Here is a 19,516-nt window from a genome sequence, read left to right on the forward strand (position 1 = left end):
CATTTTGTTCCATATGTCAGGTGCTAGGCACATCATATTTTTGTTTTATGATTTCAATGAATTCCAAAAAATGACAACATGCCAGAAAAAAAAAAAGCCCAGAGGATTATGCTGTAACTCTTTATGCAGGGGTGATAGGCTTTATGGAATAAAGCACATGCTTAGCATTAATCTGTATTAGTGTTTGTATGATTTCTTCCGTTAAAAGGTAACATATGGGGTCCTCAGAAGAAGGGAAATTATTTCAGGAACATGTTCAGTGTGTTTCTTCTTGTGGTTTGGTTGCCACTTATCTTTGGATGCATGTGAATTTGTCTGCTTGCTTTTTTTGGAATAATCTCATGCCTGCCAGTACTGGATATATGGTGTATGAAGTCTGCATACCTCAGCAGAGATGATCTAACGGTCCACATTTACTGATTCCTGTGTGTTGCCACACAGTTGGTTTTTCATGAATACATTTGTTATTTATTTAGTTCTGGACAGTTTTAGTCACACTGAATTTCCCTCAAACTATTTCCCATCACTTGTGTCATTCCCAAGCGACAAGTAATTCATGCAATATACAGTACCTTGGCCATCTCACTCTCATGGGGTTGTACCTGCTCCCTTATTGGTGAGCTGAAACTTTTCACGAAGGTTTGAACAAGTCCACTGGGGCTTGGACCTCTGTACAAACATCTATCAGTGTGAGTGTTGCTATAGCAAAATGTGTTTGTGTATTATACATCACTGATTGCATGTCTAACTGAAGCAGCAGTAATCATTCTGGTGAATTCATTTGTACATCAGCACTCTCCAGCCAATCTCCTTGCACAAGAATTGTCATCAGCAAAGTATTTTTGTATCCTTTGTATTTTCCTTTTCCTTTTCCTTTTCCTTTTCCTTTTCCTTTTCCTTTTCCTTTTCCTTTTCCTTTTCCTTTTCCTTTTCCTTTTCCTTTTCCTTTTCCTTTTCCTTTTCCTTCTTCTTCTTCTTCTTCTTCTTCTTTTTCTTTTTCTTTTTCTTTTTCTTTTCTTTTTCTTTTCTTTTTCTTTTTCTTTTTCTTTTTCTTTTTCTTTTTCTTTTTCTTTTTCTTTTTCTTTTTCTTTTTCTTTTTCTTTTTCTTTTTCTTTTTCTTTTTCTTTTTCTTTTTCCTTTTCTTTTTCTTTTTCTTTTTCCTTTTCTTTTTCCTTTTCTTTTTCTTTTTCTTTTTCTTTTTCTTTTTCTTCTTCTTCTTCTTCTTCTTCTTCTTCTTCTTCTTCTTCTTTTTCCTTCTCTTTTTCTTCTTTTTTTCTTTTTCTTTTTCTTCTTCTTTTTCTTCTTCTTTTTCTTTTTCTTCTTCTTTTTCTTTCCCTGTGTATGTTTGTGTGTGTGTCCTTCGGGGCAAAATAAGTTGCATGTCTCACTTGCTGCTGATTGAAGAAGACAAAGTTGTCCTGGCTCCATGGTGCTAGAGAACAATACTTAGCATGTCCTGCGAGCCCTTTTCCCCTAGAATTCACATGTTGTTATATTACTGATACCCTGTTTAGTTCTTATTATTTGCTGATTCTGGAGCATAAGGCAGTATTGAGAGTGAAACAGGAGTATGTCATTTGTGAATGGAAAAGACCAAATTTGACAGTAGACAAGTTTTCTTAATCTCATTCAAGTAGGTTGGTTCCTAGAATTTACTGTGATAATCCCTCAAAGCATAAACTAAGTATTGTAAGAAAGGTTTCCACACATGCAGATAACTGTGAAGCCTTTTTCTGACTTGGCTTTGAATCTAGAAAATGATAGCTAAAGGTTTAGGTGTTCACTTGACTCCTGTACTGAGTAAGTGACCCAGCCTTTGTGCTTGTGCCTCAAAGTGGCTAGAGCACAGATTTAGCTGATACTAACTGCATGCTCCTAACTCTAGAAGTTAAGGATGTGAACCCTTTGCTGCTGGTGGCAAAAATATCTATGACAGAGGAACAATTTTGGTCTCATCCAGTGGATGCTGGTGATACCATTTTCTTTTGCAAGAATGCTGAGCTTGTCCTCATCTTGCTTTTGTACCTGAAGCCAGGTACAGTTCTCCCATGTAACCAAAATGTCTGTTTATAGCTCTGGCAATGCGTATGAGTGTATATAAGAAAATGAGTTGCCCTTGAAAAGGTTGCCTGAGTCACTCCGCCATAATTGCAGTTAGATTAAATGTAACTTGTTGCATTTACGTAGTACTGTGAGGTCTTCAGCATTCAAGACAATTTCAGGGTGCATTCTGAGTCATTTTGTCTTTCATTTCCCGATAGCTTTCAGGAACATAGTTGCTTTAATTGCCCACTGTTGCTTTAGCTGCACGTTGTGAGGATGTTTGCACTGTGGATGAAGGTAGCAGCAGTACTCGGTGTCCAGCACATTCTTCATGAGCAATGCAAGAATCCACATTCTCTGTGGCAGTCCAGGGTTTGACGTTATTTCCTGGAGAGGATAATGTGGAACATTTATTTCTATTGAGCATGATTATTCCAAGTACAGGTAATTCAAGTTTTTTATTTTAGGGTGGATTAAAGCAGGTCTGAATTGTATTTTTTTGTAGAAAATTTATAAAATGACTTGTAGAATTCAAAGCATTATTAAGGATAAGGAGTGCATTAAGACATCAGAGGCACCATGATTAGATTTATATTAGGTCACTGCAGGTTCCAGATGTATGTAGTCGGTGGATGGAAACACGTGGCTCCTAATCCCTTCAACAGGGTTTTGAGGACGTAAGTAGGGCACCTATTTTTGTCCACTAGCAATACATCAGGCTGAAGTGCCTCTGAATGGCGAGGAGGTATTTTTGCAGGCCAAGGGGAGAGCACCAACTGCCCTGCAGGAAACTAAATAACATGGGGTATTCGAAAAGGGAATCTGAAAAGAGCAGCTGTTGCTTCCAGAGTTAATTCCCAAATATTAGGAGACAGAGGCTTGTTTTATGCTAAGCTTCTAATGTATTTGGGATGGACCAATTTAGAGATGGGGATTCAAAGGAGAGGTGTCCATGTCAGCACTCGTATTATCTTATGTAAATGTAGTTACTGGGTTAGTTTGACCATGGCAATGTGGGAACTGGGTCAATTGCTTGTATGAAAGCTGAATGCACCAACCCCATGCAGAGTGGGTGGGATGAGTCAGGTGTTCTGTAGGGGGAGAGGAAGAAATTTCCCCTCAGAGAAGGGAACGGAGGCTGCCATCAGCCTTCCCCTGAGAGGAGTTATGGACCCCCGTTTTGTGAATAAACACACAGGTAATAACTAATTTGTAGACAGCCTATTATTTAGTACAGGGTAACTTTCCCAATACATATATGCTAGGAGAGGTGTGTGCTGTACCCAAAGATGAATGAATGCTGAAACCACTTTCCATTTGTGCATGCGGAACTTGAAGCATCCATCTCGGTGTCCCAGAGACCTCTGGCCAAGCAGGAGTCCCATTATATTTATTTTTGCTTCTGCCGGGAGACAAACATCTTCTGGTTTATTGTTAGTAACAGAGCAAGGTCTCCATCTCATTGTAGCAAAATTAGGGTGCTGTATTGGTTTCCAAAGATATTTGTCACTTTACGATGCGTTAGATTTAGCACTTAGCTCACCACATTGGCAGGGGGATTTGGGCTCTGTCTGACGTAACTCCTCACACACCACGCTGGTGGGGATGGCTGCCCTACAGCCCCATGCAGAGTGTGTGCTGGTGGCAGTGGTGCTTTCAGCAGTGTCCCCTGAGACCTGTAGGCCACAGCTCTTTGCAGATTTTTGTGCTTGTGAGACCAGTTAGCATAGCAATTATTTTTATTTCCTTGGAATTTTTTAAGGTCTGAAATGAGCAGCTGGAGCCATTGTTATCTGCAAACACTAACCCGGGACTACTGCTTGATCCAAGTGTGCAATGGGAGATTACTTGAGACTCCTTCCAACTTCATGTCTCTTATGAGAAGTCTTTATGATCCATGTTCAGCACAAGCTTAAAAGTATTTTAAATAAGTTGTCATTTCATTAGCTAAGAACAAGCAGCAGCTTCTGTTCTCCAAATGTTCTTTTTTTGCAGGATGCAACCCGACTGCACCATACAGCATGGATGTGTTGAAGGAATTGACATAGCTGCACTAAGGCCAACTTTGCTGGCAAAAAACCTGACATTGCAAGTTCACCATGGACCCCAAGCCAAAGCACATGGGCCAGAGGATGTCACTCTTAATGGAAAACTACTTGGGTCTGCAGGGGCTGCACCACAATTTTGTTGCAATAACACATTTTTGGGAATTTTTTTCCCATTTTTGGGGAAAAATTCCACTGAACTTTTAAGTCAAATGGATGGAAAATTCCAATCTATACTATTGACTAGTCCTCTTAGTCAGTACTTGCTGACTAGCTCTAATTACTATTATGTCAGACATTGAGAAGTTGCCAAGCAAGACAACATTTACTGAAAATTAACACCAGAGCCAGCTGCTTTGCAGCTTATCTAGCCCTGCTGCCTTTCTTTTAGATAGATGTTGTTTAACACTGTCTTTGATTATTTACGGAGTAGAGAGGACTTTACCCTCTGATGATTGTCCCTTGTTTAGTTTCTTTCCAAATCCAAAACCGAAACACGTGTTGATTGTTTCTGTGTTTTCTTTTTCTTTTCTTTCCAAATCAATCCTAGTATTCTTGTAATGTCCATTCAGCGATACAGCTTCTTGTCTGATAGAATCTCTAATACATATTCATTGCTTTCTTTTTTTGCCCTTGAAGACATGTTTTTTTCCTTTTCTCTAGCTACTCTCATTCACTTGCATCAACTATAAGAGTTTAATTAAACAAGTTCAGGACAGAGGGAATTTACAGCTCAGGAGATATGAAGACAGAGCAAAGGAGATGATGCAGGGAATTAAGGAGGTGTAGCCACCAGGAGAAGATCCATGAGGATTTCAAGGACATCATGTCCCAGGCAGAGGTGGCGGTGTGTGCTTTGGAATGATAAGATGGGATGAAGGGGTGAGAGGATGCTGAGGGCACCCTTGTGCGCAGTGCAGGTACCGTTCATGTTCTGGGAGTCTGGCAAGTGTCTGGGCCTGCTAGCAGGCAGCTATGGGAGCAGGATGGCTGGCATGGGGTATGCAGTTCTCACATGAGCTCATTGGTGCTGGATAGACCCATGTATTTTGGGCTATGATTATACATCAGACAAATATGTAACAGTAGGAAAATCTATAGCTGCAATGATAGGAAGTATTTATACAGAGTGGTGCCTTCTGGTGCACACTCCTAACAGCAGCTATACTTAGCTGCTGCACTGCGTATCTGGGCTAATCCCATGCTCCAGAGAACGAGGCATTCAGTGTCATGCAGATAGCCCCACTTTTAACGCCAGCCATTCTCTACCCGATGATGTCTGCAAAGTTCCACGAATAGATACAAAACAGAGTATTTATCATGGTTATTGTAGGAAGGGGCTGCCATGTCTGCTCTCTTGTTCATCTGCAAATTTATGCATACACACCTTTTTCTCTTAAAAGGAAGCATAGTTTTAGTATTGCTCATGTCAAGGCTTAGTTTGTCTCTGCTTGATTTTCAAAATATTCCTTCTCTTGCTAGCCTAAAACAGAAGAAAAAGATCTGCAGTCCTTGAAAAATTCATTTATTGTACATCAATGGATAGTTTTGTAATAAAAATCCTCATTGTCAACATGACAGGACAAACAAGAAAATGCAACATCCTCCATTTCCAGCAGTGCCAACAAGTTAGTGTGCAGTGCTAGCCTTACGCCCAACAGCTGCATGTTGCTGTGAGCAATGCTTATTAACTGAAATATCTGACATGTTACAGAATCTCCACCTTTATGCTAGACACCAATATTTTTGTGCCATTAAAAGGCTGTGACTAGAGCCATTGTTCCATAGTTTTTTGGTTACTTTTCTTGAGGTCATCTACATTTTATGTGAGACATTAATTTCTAAGTTTCCACATGCAGCTGCAGACAATAGAAACAGAAACACAGTTATATTCCAGTTCTTCCATACATGTAACTTACTAATGCTAACAAGAATAGAGGTGTTTGGGCATACTGCTATTAACTTCAGTTCACATCAAAGGCTCTTCAGTACTAATGGAACATTATTGGTATTTGTCTGCTTCAACTAGAACAAAATATGGGAAACTTAAAAAAATAAATAAAGCGAAACCAGTCAGCATTCACAAGGAGGTATGCCCTGGAGAATTAAGGATGCAGCACTCAAGTGAATGTAAAATAGTGCTCAGAAAGACAGCAGTTGGCATGGAATATATATCTGATACCCTTTTCCAGTCAACTTGTACGTCTACCCACACTTATATGCAGGCACGCACACAGACAGACACGTGGTCAATTTTGTGTGAAGCTGAAGAGTGGGCAGAGGCAGCTTTTGTTGGCTTTCAGAGTTCACATGTGTGCATGCAACAGATTTCTAAGTTGGAAAATGGAAACACCAATTACAGAAGACTGGATTTTCCTAAACACGTTAAACCCAATAGTTGCACCTTCCCACTCGTTCCCTCTTCTACAGAGCTCCTGTCACCTCTCTGACTACTTTTCCTTGGAGAAAAATAGTACAGAGAGCATATGTAGAGTTCCCCACAGATCTGACAAAATAGAGTCTGGAGGCTACTAGATGCTAATTAAGCATCCTTATAACATGGAACGTCACACTTTTTTCTCTCTTTCACAGCTGCGTAGCACAATACACTTGAGATTATCGGTAATATCTTTTCCTTTGCATAGCTTAATTATGCATGCTTTTGAATGCTGGCATATGCATAGCTGAGCTGAGATATAGCCACAGAGCAAGTTAGTCAAATTCGTGGTTTATAGTGGTAATGCAGAACTTTGATGCATGTATTAAAAATTCTCAAGAGGGAAACATCTTGCCATTTATTGTAACATAAGCAGTAAATGTCTGAATTTGTTTTTACACAGGTAACGGCCAGGGTTTGTGGCAAGTATATTTCAAATGCTACTGAATAAAATGAGCCTTTAACAAACCCAGTAATCCAAAATATTTTCTTCAGAACAATATAAAGTGTGTGGCTGTGAAAACAGAGTGACATATAAAATAAAAAAAAATCAGAAATCATGTACCAGAGGGTAACATTTTTATAACTAGAAGAAAACAAAGGATTATGTACATAAATACATATATTTATATATATAGCAAATTACAGTTTCCTGCACCGAACGTTTATCAAACAGACAAGTGCTGAACAATACTGGATAGGGTGCTCAGCCACACCTTGTGGTCTCCTTAAATTCCCATGAGAATGGAAGACAAGCTTCTATGGAGGATGGAACTTGTTCAGTGATGCAAGCTCAGACAAGAATTAAAAAAGCTAAGAAAACCAAAAAACCCACCCCAGAAGTGCCTAACGTTTCCAGCAGAGACATCTTTAACAACAAAACATGAATGCTCAGAAGTTCTTCAGTCACAGCACAGGGGCTTCTGTGTGAGAGAGCTTTATTCCATACGACAGCCATCACATGTCGAGGGTGACAAACATGGGCAACATATCTGATGCTCAGCTTTGTCCACTGGCTTGCCAAAGCTGTCGCCTTTCTGATAGACCAGTCCATGAGGAGAAGTCACTTTTTTGATCCCCTACAGAAATCATACATTTTCTCTAGGAGCTGAGCAGCTGCTCCTATTTGCTTCATGTGCAAAACAAGGCACTAGCTGGCTTTCTGACCATTACCTTTCCAGTGCTCTAGGAACTGTGTTATGAATATAGTGGGAGAGGTCAAAAAGGGTGGGACCAAACTACTGTTAAGGACTATGTGCACAGTTACTCTTATATTTGTTTTGAATATAGAATGCATCCACATCACACATTTTATTCAGCCTGGCTAGAAATGCTAAGCTCAGTTTCCTAACGCATAAATAACTGTCCTTGGTGACATAGACTCCTTTGGGTTCTAGTGTCCTACCCAGAAACTGTCTTCAAAATATTGCAGTTACTAGTGAGGAATAACTGTGCCATTTTGGTGTCCTTTAGAGCACGCAGTACAAACATTATGGTATGAAAAGCACTTGGTTCTTTCCACAGGTTAGTGATGTCGGGAACGTGGGGGATTGTAAATCCAGTCCATTACAATGAGAGTCATACTCACAATCATGAAGATTATGCCAACTATAAGAAAAATTAGAGCCTGTAATTGGAAAATAAAATTGTATTAATGAAGAAAGTGACTGAGCAGACTTTCTATATTGGCAAGGTCCTGAATTTGGGCCATTCTCTGTGACTGAATCTAAGTAAAACCATACAGGGCTATGTGAATCAAAGTTAATTTTATGTAAAATTTCAGTCCAAAAGAGCCAAGCTTTACAAGACTAGATCTAAAAAAAAAAACAACAAAAAAAAACAAACCAAAAACCAACACCCAACTTTGTTTATGTAAATAATAATACAAATTATAACTGAAAAAGTTTCTTTTCCTTTAAAAATTGACCAATTTTTAGTGCATATGCATTGTTTCCAATATCAAGAACAGCTTCAGAGTTAATCCTTTACATCTTTATTAGACAAAAGATAAGCCCATCTTTCTTCTCTGAAAGCATTTCTGTATATAGTCAAGTGATCTAGGTGCTTGCATTCCCTCTTTGCTTCAGTGGGGCTTTAGCTTTCAGAATCTGTCCACACTTAACAATAATCTACCTCGTAACACAAAGACAAATACTGTATGTGATCTTTGTGCAAAGTGTGAAATTCTAGATATGCCTAGCATAGAATCATGAAGGATGAACAAAGAGATATGGTTACAGTCAATCTCTCTAACAACAACTGTTCCAAAAATTATCTTCAGAAATCATTTTATGGTAACAATCCTTTTCTTTCATACTTGTGTCATGTACAAATTGAACTTCTTCCATTTCCATCTACTTTATTTTTAATTTTTTTTTATAAATCTGTACTTACGTATGTCTGTTTACATTATGTGCCTGAATATATATTTCATCAATATATTTTGATTAATTGTTCAAAGGACATATCCTCAGTGGTACTGTTAAATTTCAGGTGACTATTAATGTGAGCATTAATACATGGATACAAGACACTGCTGCAGCAGTCCAGCATGATGTATAAACACATGCTGCATATAAATGATAGACCTTCACGTGTATCTTCTGTCAGTGTACAAATCTATCCCAGCGGAGAACTCTCATCTTTGTATCACTTCATTATCTCTGCAGTACAACCTCCTTCTTAACCTAGACCTTACATCTTCCTATTAACCCATAGATAGCCTTCTAGTATCGACCAACAGTTTCTTATGCACAATTTAGGTATCATTTATATAGGTGAAGATGTTAACTACGGCTTAGATCCAATTAAATAAATTCCTTTTTCTAGTGTTAGAAGAGACACTTTAACCTAGACACTTACTGTTGTTAATTTAGCAGTAGCAGTAGAGCTTTAAACAATTTCACTCGCACAGCCTGGCTCTCCATGCTATGGCGAATCACACTGTCCAATCTGTGTTTTGGTGAGCACCTACCATTTATGATCAGATTTCAGACATTGCAAGTAAAAGCCCTTGTATTTGTGGCCAATGGAATGCACACACCCTCCAGTCATCCCTCCTCAAAAATTGCTGCTAGTATCCTTACCCCGATCTTCTGGGGAGACCTCATGGGCTCCTTCTTAACAAGCCGCAGGTAGAATGCAGAGGGAAGGATGAAGATGAGCATGGTGGCAGAAGAGGCACCTGGAGGAGAGACCAAAGTTGAGTACCATGTTGTGTGACACACTTCCAGCATGGTGCACCCATAGTGCAAAGAGATGGGGAATATTTATGCAGAACTCTTTTGTGGTCATGCATGACCTTCAACTTGCATGGCTTCAACTTCAGGGGGCCTGAAAGCCCCCTACAGAAGAGTTGGGTTTCTGTTTAAGGAATAATTTCTGTGGGTTTTATGGGGACTGATTTGGGTGACTTCCTTTGGAGTACAGTTATTCCTGTCTGCTGAGACCCATCCTCAAGTGTGGCACAGAGATATCCAAGTACTTCAGTGCTCAGGGCTGAAGAGACGTTAGTTGTCCATCTGCAAGTAGATGCCTGCATGTGAACTGTTCAAATGGGGACAAAATGACATTGAATCATAGAATGGCTTGGGTTGAGAGGACTTAAAGATCATCCAGTTCCAACCCCTTTGTCATGGGCAGAGTTGCCAGCCAATAGACCATGCTGCCCATGCCTGATCAATACGTTAGATCCAGGTTATAAATACTTCAGAATCACAGGTGACTTCAAAATCATATCAAAATGTGAATACCTTATCAGTTTTTATACTGAATTTATGTTGAATTCCTTGTTCATCATCACTGACTCAAGAAAAGGGTAGATGTTGCACTGAGTGACGTGGTTTACTGGGCATGATTGTGATGGGTTGACGGTTTCACTTTTTTGACCTTCATGATTCTATGATTCTATGAAAAGTGAATAGCTTTTAGCTTTACCTGTCAGCTACTTCACATTACCCTTTTAACTTATCCTATATATGTTATTCCTCTGTAAGATCCACATGGATACTGTCATACGTCATATGCCACACAAACGTAAATTTGTTGTAGAAAGTATTAACATAGTAAACAAAAAGTATTTATGAAACCTACCGATAAATCCAAATATGTCTTTAATAGTTGGGACAAAAATCACAAGCATGCTATTAAAAGCAAGAATTACTGCTGCAATCAGAAGGTGTCGTATCCAGCTGAACGGCCTTTTGGGAAACAGTAATGCACTGATAGATGAACGAATCTGGAAGACAAAAAAAAAAAAAAAAATCAGGAAAGTAAAACAGCAATTATTTTATCTTTGCTTCTCACTTTTTTAGTGACCTAAACTGGTTACTTTTGCTGTGAGAAATTCTGACCAAAGAAATGTGTTTTCAGTCTTCGACTCCCTTAATGTAATCTCACTCTGGTGTAGGTTTTTGAGAACTGGGTTCACAGTTTCATGCAGAAACTCAAATATTTGCTGTGTAGGAGAAAGATGAGTAAATAGGGTGTAAAATCGGGGAGATGAAATCTGTTCAACTAAAAGATGTGATATCAGCAAAAAAAAAAAAAAAAACCAAAAAAAACAACAACCACAACCAAACAGGCCCAGAGATCCCCCCCACTGTGAATACTAATCAGCAGGCAAAACATGCACAGGTGAAATCTGAGTTGAATTGCTGTATTCAGGGGGAACCTGATCCCCCTGAAAATCCCATGGGAAAGAAAGAAAACTTTTGTTTTACTTTCATTAAACACACACACATATATATAAAAACAAAAGCATCTCTTGCCACGTGGAAAGAAAATATACATATATCAAGTTACAGTTTAAAAAGCTGTTGCAAAAAATCTTTTTTTTTTCTTCACTTTCTCAACAATAGAGTTGGTTTTCTTTTTTCTTTTTTGCTTTTTCATCAGTGAAAATGGAAAGTAGGAGAAAGGTCAGCTGCAAATCCCTCTGGTGGCAGTAGATAGTGCTACTGTGAAGTACTGTGATAAGCTTAGAAGATTTGAAAGGTAGAAGTTGAAACTGGGAAAAGCTCAAGGCTCACTTCTGGATGAGTTTGGCTATTCAGTAACAGTACGGAGTTCTGTCAGACTTGAAGCCCGTCGTATGAAAATACAGCATTCATTTTGCATGCTGTATTTTTCAGGCAGATGTGAACTCATGTTATGAAGAAGACAGGTAGCAAAACTTTCATCTGGTCCCTGAGTTGGTGTAAAACATCTTTGCCCCTCTGAAGAAACACTGCCTGCATTCCTGTTCACTTGCCAGCATCCTGGGCGTTATTCCTGCTGTCATACCACCACTGAAGTGAAGTTACCAGACTGAAATTTCACAGTGAATAATGGTAAATAGACTCAAAGTTTTTTTGATGGAAATTCAATTTCTTTCTTTCTTTCTTTTTATTATTGTTTTTTTAAAGAATAAACTCTGACCACTTTACGAAAATGTAGTAGCTCATAGAAAAATGTAGTAGTTCATAGAAAAACTGCTGGTATAACTATGCTGCTTGACTGGAGTAATTGATTTATCACTGATGCTGAACAGGCTGACCTGATGGGCCACATAGAGTTGTTTGATATGCCGGCTTTAAAGAAAATTATATTTCCTCCATATTTTTTTTTTAGGGCAATTAACTCTGAGGTATGTAACTGCTAAGCCTTTGTATGTTATTCAAACAAAAAAATAATCATGCAGAAAGCTAAAAATGCAAAATGCTGCTTCTGACAGATAGAGGCTTTTGCAGTGATCTCTGTTTTCCCATGAAGAGTGCTCAGCTGGTAAAGAAAAATTCAAACACTGAGTCATTGGTTAAAACACAACATTTAGGACAGACCATCACAGTATTCTGAGCCGGATGAACCAATCACTTTCAGGACTTTACCTCAGAACATATTTTTTGGCAGGCAACCTTGAATAGTGATCGCTACTCTGAAGCATCAGTGAGCCTGGAAACAATACCTATGCAGAACTAGTGTTTGCATCCAGGACAATAGAAAAGCAAAACTCCAGGGCTGCTGCTCTTGTTAGACAGCAGCAGCCATGATGCAGGCTGATTGGAGCCCATCTGCACATGGTGCTGGACTGAGGTCTGCTCCACAGAACAGCACACCAGCCCCCAAAACTTGCTGGCCAACAATGTCTTCTGCTTGGCTGCATTGGGAAGTCACAAGGGACAGTCATGGTGTAAACTGCATGCATTCTGTTGAGTTTGGATGCTGTAGTAGGTACGTATTAGGAAACCCTGTAGGCAGTTTGAGTACATCCCCAGTCTTCAGTGCTTGCACTGTTAAATATAGCACAGAAGGAGCCAGAGGGAGCCAGGGCAGTTGTTCCTGATTTATTTCTGATTTATTTATAAAGACTGATTTATTTCAGTCTTTCAAAGTTTGCAATCCTAGCTGCCTAATGTGGTTGCTGTGGGCAAGCTGCATATGAAACAACTTCCCCCCTTGAAACAAAACCCAGGCTTGTTTTTCCTTAATGTTAAAGCCTGCTTCTGCTAAGCACATGAAGTTAGTGTTTACAGGCCAGCCCCGATTTCATCTTCAACAGCTCTTTTACTTACAGGGAAAAGGACAAGGGGCACAGTCAGGGTGACAGCCACCAGCACCGCGAGGCGCACAGACAGAAGGAGAGCATCAAAAGTGTACACCCTGGTGTATGTGTGAAGTAGCTCATCCTCAACTTCTCCTGCAAAAAGGAAACAGAAGGGAGCTAAGTCCCTTAAATGGTATCTACACACACAAAAGAGAGGTCTTTATTTTGCAGCCAGACAAGATTAGCTCTGGCCCAGCTGCTGTCATCAGATCCATGTTATGGGCTGGGCACCAAAGTGGAATTTTCCCAGCATGACTGATACAAGTCCATCATTCAGAGACGATGAGTATAGCACATCTATGAGGTGATGCTTCTACTCCAGCTTCTCAAATGACTTTCTCAAAGTCATTGCTTGGATGTGTAACCTGAGGCAAAAAAAATTCTCTGATACAAGACAAAAAATCAGTGACTGAACTGGGAAGATCCCTGAACCTTCATCCAAATCTCCCAACCCTTTTGCCACAGCAGTACAGTTGTACTGTGTCATTTACTTCTTTGCTGTAACAGAGAAACTAATGAGGTAAAAAGACGTGACGTTTACATAAACCAGTGTGCTAAGATAGGAGCTACTCTGTTTACCTACCGATTAGTCCAGTTCATCAGTTTTTTTTTTTTTTTTTTTATGCTAGAATGGTTTGTGCCTGTTTTTCAGCACAGGTGAGGCTGAATTAGCAGCATCAGAGCCAGGGTGGGTAGCAGCTAACGGTGTCATGTAAAACTATTGAGCATCAGAGTATTTTTAGTGTTTCACTCTTGGCTTTTTCCAAGAGCCAAGTTTACAGCAGTTTGCTGTCTGAGCTCACAAAGCCATGAGATGCTCAACTGGACCACCTAAAACCCTGAACTGTGTGGCCTGAGAGCTGGATAAGTCTCACTGTTTATGCAGGAGGTTACATACAGTATATTACTTTTGAATAACACTAGTGCTTGGATTAAGGCCCACAGAAAACACATGAACACTTCTGCCTTCATGATATTGATCCATCTTGTCTGTTTTGAAACAAGAGGGAAAATTCTGCGGAGAACAGGCCTTCGACCTACCATAGAAGGTTAGATATCCAAAGAGACCAGCCAGAAGATACATGATGAGCATGCCAGTGATGGAGATGTTAGAGACATTTTGCATCCGCTTTCGGGAACGACTGGAGTAGGAGAGAAAAAGAGTAACAGTGCTATTCTTATAAAGCCTCTATTTGCACAAGAAGTACTCTGAAGAGCCTCTACTGGCATTCCCTTGTTGGCTAGAAAGTTCAAAGCAGCTCTGTGCATTACACAAAGCTCTTGAAGCTTTGTGACAATAGCTCTGCGCAGAACAGCACCAAAAAAAGGGATTGAAACTTCATTTCTACTGCTTACTGAGTGACATGTAAACAGTTTTTTTGTTTTTTTTATATCATTATTTCTATACTATAAATTTCAAATGGTGCATTTTAAATAAAAAATGGGGTAGCTAAAACTATATGGCTGGTAACAATAATGAGACAAGAGTTTTCAGGCAGCTCTGTATGAATATTCCTTTCTATCTACATAGCACTGTTCTGCAGGTTTAAAGTATCTTCTGTAAGTCAACCCCTGTCTTCAGGGAACCCTTGGTTAAATATTTTCTTTATAAGGAAATCTTCAGCTTATTGAACCTGGAAACAAATTCCAAATCATCTGATAATTTTTGATTCTGAGGTTAAGCATGCTAAAATAGGAGGTAATGGGGCTTGGCCTCTTTGAGTTTTGCAACACAAAATCCCATAATATAATTCTTGTTGTTGAACCAGTGCATTTTCTTAGCCTTTCCCAACTATCAGCTCTGCGCTAGTTTAAGCAGATGTGTTTGATTTTGATATTTGATAATCAAAATGGGGTAGGTTAAGAGTCTGTGTAAGACACTCAAACCAATGGCATCCCAGGGAACTTTAAGAGTAGGCAACAGCTGACTCTGACGAAGAACTCATTAAGATATTTTTAGAGACCAGAATTCTCTGTTTCAACACTGTCTGTTGCGCAGCCAAATTCCCCATCATATTTCATGTTATTCAAAGGACTGTCCAGATTCATCCTTTCCTTAGTAAATATTAATGCAGCTCTATGAACAGCAGTTTTTTGTCAGTTCTTTGACCATTAGGTAAAAGCAAAGCTGATATCTCTTTATTATGGTGCAAAATAAATCATTATCAGGGAGGTGTCTATACACCAGCAATCAAGGCAGAACAGGAAGAAAGTGATCTCTGCTATGGTTAACTGGAAGTACGGGACAAAATTTAAGAACCTTACTCTTTCAGTTCACTGTATATTGGTAGCACCTCAGGGTGGCATACGAATGCAAATGCCAGGATGGGTATTGCATAGGCAGTCTGTAAAATAAAGCTCCCATTAGTAAGAACGGTCACTGCTAAGTCTCTGACTTTTGGCAGGCAGCAGTTTAGCTGTGGTACAAATGGCAAAAGACAAATTCTACAGAATCTCCCTTACCCGTGAGTTGAACACAAAGTATTTGGGCTGACATGTGTCACTGCTGTCACTGTGTGCTTCATATTCTACACCACTTTTGAGGAAAGTATCTCTTGGCTCTTCAAGGCCTGGCACATGCCCAACTGTGTTGTCCATCATGAAATTCACACCAGAACTGAGAGACTCATTTGGTAACATGACCAGGTGCATTGGCAGTGTGATGTTGGTGGCTGTCCAGTTTCCAACCCCATGATCCATGATGGGGAGAGGACAGGGTATTTGAAATTTCTTGAAGATAACCTACAAAAGAGTAGACAATGTCATCAGTGGAGTACTTCTATATGAGACTAAATTTACAGCCACGATAAACCAACAGGAATAAAAACAGGCACAGAGAAAGGAGAAGGGAAAGAAAGGGAGCATGAAACCAAATGCTATCACTTCTGCTTCTCCAGCAAATAATTGCTGTTATTCTGGTTCTGCTGTTGCTCTGCTTTATGTTTTATCCTTTCAATTGCTGCTTTTTAGTTTGATCTTTTTAATTCTGGTTTTATTCAGCACTCTGTTGATTTGATTCACTTGCAGGTACTATTCTAACATCCACATTAAATTGTGATGGTAAGGGATTTATTAATGTTGTGCAGTTTACAGGCTCTATATTTGCTTAGAGGCAAGTCCTGAAGAATCACCTACCACACTGACAAAGAAAACCATACACGTCAGCGAAAAACCGCTTGTATAACCAAGATAACCTACGAAGCAAAAAAAAAAAAAAAATATATATATATATGTATGTATAGATAATTCAGCTACATATAAATTCACAATCCAAATAGAAATAGGAAAAGAGGTTAAGTGGACATTAGACTTACCTAATGTTTTTAGAAGGGAAAGGGGAAGAATAATCACAACTGTTACGAGTATGACAAGGTAGTTCCCATTTAGGTACCATTCTCTAAAGAGGGGAAATAAAAGGTAACAATCATTGTCATTGACATCATAGCAAAATTTCTTTGTCTCAGGTTCAGGTTAGGCAAAGGTACCTACCCAGAATTCTCCTCGAGCTTCATAAATGCTCTGATCACTTCAGGAAGTTCATATTTAATGATAAAGAGGTAGCTTGACATTGCTGAAAATCAAGCAAACACTTTCAGAGAAAACAAAATAAGTCCAACAAAATTAATTTGTTTTAAAAAGCATTGATGCTACATGAAAAACATAGTTTCGATAAATCAGATTTTGCTAAAATTCAGAAAGAATTTTATTCAAATCACAATGCAAATACAGAAATGTTAAGTGATATTTTCTCTTATGAACATGTCCTGAATGACATCTAGCATTTAGTCTTAGATTATTACAGTTACTACTAATTTAACAACATACTCAAATCCCTGTTATGAAATTTACACCTGTAAATTTTCCTTTTGTTTTTCTTCTCTAAATGTTGCTTTTCCAATGGACACTGTCCACCCACTTTTTGTAGAAAATTTGGTTGTCACGTTCTCCAAATCTCTTTGTCCATCTTGTCCCTTCTATTTCTAATTTCTTTCTCCAAATACTCTACTACACATATCTAAAAAGCAAGTTTTCAAGATTGTTGGCAGAAGGATAGACTTCCATATATCTAATTTAAACATATTGGCAGACAGCATACATTTTATCCTACACTGGCCACAGAAAGTTCTTTGGAACTCAGTGGATCAACCTGGACATGTTGAAAACCACTGGACTACAGGAAAGAGGTATTCGTCTCAGTCAGGGAAGCATACATGTTTGGAGAATGAAAGGAAGACCATGGAATAGGATATTTAATGAACACAATCAAAAAAGCTATTGCAATAGACAGATATGAACCAGCTCTGTCTAGGTAGAAAAGTAGAACTCAGAACTATGTGCTTCTCCTTTTAGGTGAGATTCATCTTTTCTAACCTCAGGCAGATGCCCAGCCTGTGCTGCAGCCACTGAAGAGAACTGACCAAGCCATTTTAGTCATTGCTGAAGTACCTGCATTGCTTGTGCAGATATCTTGGGCAACAAGCTTTTAGCAGACACCATCATGTCATCTGAAACAAGGCAAGATTTCCTCTTGCCTTCCTTTGTTAATAATGTGTGTTGTATCCTGGTCATCTCATTTAGTCAGAGAGAAGAAAGTACTTCTGTTTTGCAGAAAAGCATTGGAAGTTAGAAAATTTATTCTAAAATATTTTTATCCTTACCTCCAATATTCTGCATTGTAACTGAAATGAAAACACTACACTTCCCGGGCCATCCAAATGCCTTTTCTCCCAGTTTTTCATATATTAATGAACCTAAAAAAAAACAAAACCCAGAACACCAAAATAAATAAGAGCCATGGGCCACTACAGTGAATGCATGTGACAAATTGCATTCCAAGACAAAAAAATGTGCATGCAATAGGGATTTTTGGTCAGTCATAACCTGATCTTCATACCTCCTTCTTTTGATGTCTTCAGTAAGAGGTGGACTGAGTAGAGTGACAGCACTGCTACACTGAGCAGCAGAACTCTGTAAGGCAAAACAAAACAAAAATCAGAATCTCATGCAGGACATCAGAGATACTCAGTTAATTTGAATGGATGCTTGCTTGTTCCAAAGTTGAATGCATAAACGCTTCTAGCAAGTGTGTGCTTAGTACCAGAACTCCTGGCACAAAATGCATAGACATGGGTTAGCTGTAGGTTACTCGTGGCTGAAGTTGCACCTTAGACACTTCAAAAGCCTCTCAATGTTTGCTTAAGTCCAGACAGGTGCCGATTTATTCCACAGAAGCAGAATGCTACGTTTTAGTAAGACTCAACAAAAATAAACAGATCTCAAGTCTCTGGACTCATCTGTTCAGTGGCCTCTTATTTTATCTCTCCTTATACAGATTTATTAAAAAAAAATCCACAAAATCTAAGCTGTGACTGTGACAAATTTGCTGCCAACTTCTGCCTAGACTTCTGTGTTACTGAGTAATTGTGAGGCTGTAGATCTTAGCTTCAGACGCACACTTTGCGAAGTATGAGTATATAAGAAATCTTACCTAATACTAAAGTGTGGTATGACAGTGGAAGATATGCTTTTGCAGCACTTGCAGCATTCTCTTCTAACTTAGTCTGCTTAAAGGTACTGGTGCCTGCCTTCATTAATTCTGATTACTGCTCATTTTCCTTCCACACATTTGCATCCTTTGTGATTTCAGATACCATCCTCTTGCAAAATGCTGGTGAAAAATGTATTGCATGACATTTTCAGTGCATAACATTGTGAGCAACACATCTTACTACCACAACCATCTTGCTGTCAGCCTGCATAAGCATTGGAAGGAGATGTGGTGATAACATGACAGAGATAGGAAATACCAACTCTACCAATATGCCTTACTCTACGGCTGAATAGAGTTCCATTCTTCTGAACACAAAGCTTCATATTAAAATTGGAGGCACCGACAGCCAATTCTTTGTAAATGAATTATAGCCCAATAAGAGACATTTGTTTAGTGGTCAGGTGGTCGTCACCAGACCAAGTTGCTTCCTCTAAGAGAGACGGACAACACTACAGACTTTGTGTGAGTAGATTTGTCTCTCATGCTGTGGGCTCATGCTGCACAGTAAGAGGAGCTCTTGTCTGAGTTTGCAGTGTATTTTTCCACAATGGCATCTTTCTTAATGACACCTTCTTCTATACAAAGACATGGCCTCCGAGTCCTGGCACATCGGGTGAAGCTACAGTAAACTAAAGCCATCCTGGCCACACTTTCTAAAGCCTGCCAGGAAGCAGAAGAGACGCTCTGGTATATGCTCCATGCCTGTGCAAACCTCCTCTGTAGGAGAGGAAGGTGCAATGGGAGCTCCTGAGGAGACTCTGAGTTTTAGAAGCCCTTTTCTCGACTTCACCCTGTAGAAAATCTTCCAGTGCAGGAGCAGTTGGGCAGCGCGAGAACTGTAAATTAACTGCTGCCAG

At 39.3% G+C, this 19,516-nt stretch overlaps 1 protein-coding gene across 7 annotated transcripts in view; it reads right to left on the bottom strand.

The window, feature by feature from the left end:
• Window positions 1–5,597: 5,597 nt before the first annotated feature.
• The window catches only part of SLC38A4 (solute carrier family 38 member 4), a 32,268-nt gene continuing 18,349 nt past the window's right edge, over window positions 5,598–19,516 (bottom strand). For 5 of the 7 annotated variants that reach the window (XM_046937951.1, XM_015281357.4, XM_040695455.2 and 2 more), the window contains exons 5-16: window positions 18,003–18,076; window positions 17,767–17,859; window positions 16,598–16,679; window positions 16,423–16,505; window positions 16,244–16,302; window positions 15,572–15,850; window positions 15,374–15,453; window positions 14,150–14,250; window positions 13,077–13,201; window positions 10,618–10,762; window positions 9,612–9,709; window positions 5,598–8,152 (exon numbers count right to left, since the gene is read on the bottom strand). In XM_046937951.1, coding sequence (XP_046793907.1) covers window positions 8,051–8,152; window positions 9,612–9,709; window positions 10,618–10,762; window positions 13,077–13,201; window positions 14,150–14,250; window positions 15,374–15,453; window positions 15,572–15,850; window positions 16,244–16,302; window positions 16,423–16,505; window positions 16,598–16,679; window positions 17,767–17,859; window positions 18,003–18,076 — 1,321 coding nt within the window. In that variant the 3' untranslated portion in view covers window positions 5,598–8,050. The other 2 variants (XM_025147782.3, XM_046937954.1) reach the window with 2 other exon arrangements.

This window comes from Gallus gallus, chromosome 1, assembly GCF_016699485.2.
Source record: "Gallus gallus isolate bGalGal1 chromosome 1, bGalGal1.mat.broiler.GRCg7b, whole genome shotgun sequence".
Lineage (NCBI taxonomy): Eukaryota > Metazoa > Chordata > Aves > Galliformes > Phasianidae > Gallus > Gallus gallus.